The sequence below is a fragment of the Mytilus trossulus genome, chromosome 2 (genome assembly GCF_036588685.1).
Source record: "Mytilus trossulus isolate FHL-02 chromosome 2, PNRI_Mtr1.1.1.hap1, whole genome shotgun sequence".
NCBI lineage: Eukaryota > Metazoa > Mollusca > Bivalvia > Mytilida > Mytilidae > Mytilus > Mytilus trossulus.
The window spans coordinates 16,531,311-16,536,225 of NC_086374.1; the positions used below are offsets into that span (position 1 = coordinate 16,531,311).

Below are 4,915 nucleotides of genomic sequence, written 5' to 3' on the forward strand. Positions count from 1 at the left end.
AACTTGACCTTCATTTAGTTGTAAGTAACAACATATTAAAATTTTAAAAGCTTTGGTTGAACGGTTCATGAGTTAATGCACGGACAGCATTTGATTGGCGCCCGCCCGCCCGCCCGCCCGCCCGCCGAGCATCCCCAAGTCAATAACCGACATTTTTGTCACAAAAATCCGGTTAAAAATGACACTGCGTAAATTTTATGAACACATCACGAATGGCTGTGTCTGTTTTAACTGAGGTCTAACATCTTAGTCGTCTGTCAGCTAATAACCGATACCCAATCAATACTGTAATCTACATTGCTATAGGACGTATCTCGGAATTTTGTAGATCCAAAATTCTCTTTTTTTTTGTTAAATTTTTTTAATGGCTTCGGTTAAATAATTTGTTTATGTGGTATCGTTTGTTGTCCAATTTATTATAAAATTACCTTTCAATACCATCATTGTCGTATTCCCAAATATGACTCTTATACTGAGTGTGAATTTGCATGTTGTGCGGCGTGTCTCGGTGTTTTGTACATCTAACATTCATATGGTTTCGGTTGGATAATCTGTTAAGTCTTATCGTTTGAAGACCAAATAATTATGAAATTGCCTTTCCATACCATCATTGTCATGAAAATTGTTTGAAAATAATTGTACTAACTTTAAGGTTGCATTGCCATAAAAAGGGAGGTTTGGTCAGTCATTAACCAGGTTCAACACACCATTGTTTTTCTTAAAGTGTTCTTTACCAAGTTAGGAATGTGGTAGTTGTTATTAAGTAGTTAGTTTCTATGTGTGTTGGCGATTATTTTTGCTAGACTTCGGTGTTCTTGTTGTTCTTTAGTTTTCCTCTCATAGTTCACGTGTTTCCCTCTTATAGTTCATGAGTTTCCCTCAGTTTTGGTTTTCAATCCAGATTCGTTTTTCTCCCAATCCATTTATGACTTTTGTACACAGGTATATTACTGTTGCCTTTATTTACAGCATTAAACCATAATAATAATTACTAAACAGTAAGTACGGTCTCATGGAGAGATTTAAACTGTTTTGAAGCATAACACCAAAAGGATATTCACTGAACAAATCTTTCTAACTGAGAGAGCTTCAACGTTTTACGGTATAAAAATGTGAGGATATCCAATGAGCAGTCAGGAAGGTCAAACGGAGAGAGTTACAACGTTTGGCGTATATACAAAATTTAGTCCTGGTATCAATAACGAGTGTATTTACAGTTTAAAACCAAAATGACACCTTATTGCTGGTTACGTTTTAAATTTATGTTTGCTTTTTGGCAGGTAAGGGGAAATCGCGATATTAAATTCTGCGAAAGTTTATGCACATTTTCGGTTCTTTCTAATAATTATAGCGTTTTGTAAACTGTTTTTACCGTTCGTTGGACCAATAATGGTTTATGTTAAATTGAACAACATAAAGAAAAAAAGGTCATAGTTCACTGGCTGTCAGGTGTTGATTAGTTAATTAGTTATATAACAAAATGATTTTTAATTTAAGAGTGTAAGATGCTTTGTCAGTTATTATATCCTTATTCATAAGGGTTAATTATATAAAAGTTGCAAGTCACTCATGACAATTTTAATAATCTATATAGTACAACAGGTCCGGTCAATTTCGTAACTAACCTATCGCTATTTTTTTTACAAAGTTTGTAAAAATATAGTATCTAGTGTAAACATTGTAAATTTGAAAATATTTTTCATACACTTTCAGAATTTAGGTCTTGATATAAGTGTTCCTGAAATATTGAGTAAGAGATGAAGTTACACGTTAAAAACATTTGGGTGCTGATTATTTTCTAGTTAAAAAAGTCAAAAATTAGTATGTCTGAAACTGTCAAATTGAATTTTATACCCCCTTAACACAGAATTTTCCATATTTTGCGTAAGAGCTCGCAAAACTTTTTTTATAACTTTAATCTTATTTGTCGTAATTGATTACACTGTAAAAATCTTTTTGAAATAGAGTAGGTTAGATTTTTTTTTAATACTTTGAACTTATCGTATAAAAAATGCACTTCGAAAAAACAGTGTTCTCGGTCCACCTGTGACAAATAATTTAGTTCAGGTATTCTCTTGATATATTACCAATAAGACTTCACTTAGGTAAAAAAGTCATTTACCAATAACAAGGTACTTGTTTGTCAATTTTTATAACTTTTTAACAGCAATCAATTTTATATCCGATTAAAGAATTCGCAAAAATAAAAACCGCCAAAATTATTCGTATACTTTGTTGTCCCTAAATCGCGAAATTTTACAACCGCAAACATAACCCGCTATACGGTATTTACTAAACAGTTTGTTAGGAGCGATTTATAACGTTTAACAAAATGACACCAAAATGATATTCACTGAATAATGTTATCTGTCTTACAGAGAGAGTTCCAACGTTTTACAGTATAAAACCTAAAGGATATTCAATGAACAGCCAGTTCGGTCTACGAGAGAAAGTTGCACATTCTTCATTTTAAAATAATAAGGATATTCACTAAACAGGCAATTAAGTCTTACAGATATATTTAAATCGTTTTTCAGTTTAGAAAAAAAGGATAAATTTGTAACAGCCAGGACAATTGAATGGAGAGAGTATCAACGTTTTTTTTAGCATAAAACCATAACCTTGGTATTCAATAAACAGTCAGGTCGGTCTAACGGAGAAATTTGCAATGCTTTTCAATTATAAATAATATTGATATTCACTGAAAAGTCATAACGGTTTAACGGATAAGTTAAAACTGCAATGTTTTGCAGGGTTAACTACTTTCTGACAGCTGGTCATCTTGCACGATTGCTTGTCTGTTTCTGAGTGTTATCGGTTGAAGATGTATATTTTGGTTGATATATCGTTTATGCTATTTCATTAACGTTACTTCTTTATTGAATTTCGTATCTATAAGCAAAAAAGCACACCGTAATTTTTTATATATATATATATTTGAATACAGAGTCACAAAACCTAAAACCCTGCAAACGTTTGTGATAGAATAACCATCAATCAGAAGGCAAATGTACTGTTGTGAATACATTCGTGTTGTTTTTTGCAATACATAGATTTAATAGCATCTCTGAAATGCCTGTTTCTATGTCCTATAATAATAGCAGTTACAGAAGAATTCAACGCTACCGGAACGTACAGTAACTGAGTGAATATCCATCTGAATTTCTCCGGTAAATTGGAATCTGATTCTAATGCAAAAACTACCAGTAAAGGGATCCAACATACAGCTGATATACCCGACAATAGAAAGACAGTCACAAAAGCTTTCCCCTTTTGTCTTAATTTACGGCTTCTTGTGTGCCTATGCTGTACGTTTTTAAGTAAAACATTTATTTTAGCCGCTTGAGAAAGAGCTGTTTTGTAAACAATAACATTAATTGTTACAATTGTCGTTATAATAACGATACCACAAACCTGTTCTGCAATACTGAATTCAAACGGAAACACATCCAGAACACAAAGATGATAACGGTCCCAGTTATTCTTTAATATGAATGGTATAATAGTATATGACAGACCTACCAGGTATGCAAGGATGCTGCACAATATAACATGGCGAATTCGGATCCGGCCATGAAAGTGAGGGTAGACGATACACAGAAATCGCTCAAGACTCAGAAGTAGGAGCACTAATAGGGATGTGAGTATTCCTCCAAAGATACATATAAATAAGCCCATACACACGACTTTCTGGTGAAAAATATCTCCTGGTTCTATAGTGTAAGTAGAATAAAACGAAATTCCCACAGTTATAATTAAATTTGTAAATGCAAGGTTAATGACAAGCATATCATGTTTTGTCCTCAAGCATTTGAACCTCATAAACACAATGATAATTATTATGTTGAATAAACACGATGAAATAACACATATTGTCAATACTGTAGCTATTGCTGCTTCATAAACAATAACGGTTTTCAAATCTGTGTCATTATACAGTTCGGGTAACGTGGTGTTGTTTACGCTATGTAAGTGGTTCATCTTTGCTTGTCTTTCATCAATTGTTGTGCAGAGAATATTAAACACACTGTTGAAATCTTTATGCTAAATACAAATTAAAATCCGTTTGAAGGTGTCTGTTCATAACAGAAAATAACTTGAAAGTTTAGCATTTCTCTTTGCAAAATGTTAATTTGATGCACACAAGAAGAACTACATATCCAACCTTTGAGTTCATATGAAAAAAAAGAATAACAATTAATGACATGTTATATGAGGCATGACAGCTTAATTGAATAATCATTTTTTTTTGTCCTACATTTGTTGTACACAAAATATGTTTCTCGGTTTTCCTTTTACGTTTATGATGTACTTTAAAGTCTAAAGAGTTTTGAAAAGCTTTTAGGTTTCAAAGTAACGTAACTTTCCGAATATCATTTGAGGTCAGCACTGGAATTATTTACATAAATCACGATCAGTAGATCCGTTTATCATTCTTTATGATTAATATTCATGTTGCGTGGACTGTCCGTCAGAGTAACGTTTCAAAGTGATAATGATCCTATGCAAATGGCTCCACAGACTATCCCTAGACAGAGGATCCTAACAGATAACAATTGTAGATAATGTGTACTTAGTTGTCCGTCTGTAAACAAACTAATTGCCTGAATGTCAGATAAGTCCACACCAATATATAGGAAAGCCTCTTAACCTTAACCGATGGCTACAACTTTTTTTTTCAAGTACGGCAATTTAATCCATTACAAGTAGTAATTACATAACAAGTTTTGGCAGATAGAGACAACGTAATAAAGTTATAACAAATTCTTTCTTGTTTACAATTAAACACTTCATCCCTTTATATAGTCACATTCACAAATTATGTCATTTTTTGTACATCGCATGTATTTTTTCCGTGTAGTAACACAAATATTAACATACTTCTGATGAAGGGTTGTACAAAGATTGAGAAAGT

General features: G+C 32.6%; 1 protein-coding gene across 1 annotated transcript; it reads right to left on the reverse strand.

Annotated features, from left to right (window-relative positions):
- Positions 1-2,972: 2,972 nt before the first annotated feature.
- Positions 2,973-4,324, reverse strand: LOC134704939 (melatonin receptor type 1B-B-like). Its single transcript, XM_063563724.1, has one exon. It carries the CDS (start codon positions 3,979-3,981, stop codon positions 2,998-3,000), a length of 984 nt encoding a protein of 327 aa, XP_063419794.1. The 5' UTR covers positions 3,982-4,324; the 3' UTR covers positions 2,973-2,997.
- Between the last annotated feature and the right edge of the window lie 591 nt (positions 4,325-4,915).

What these genes read in the sequence shown, in the direction of transcription:
- LOC134704939 (XM_063563724.1), bottom strand. Translation starts at nt 3,981, where the DNA reads ATGAACCACTTACATAGCGTAAACAACACCACGTTACCCGAACTGTAT.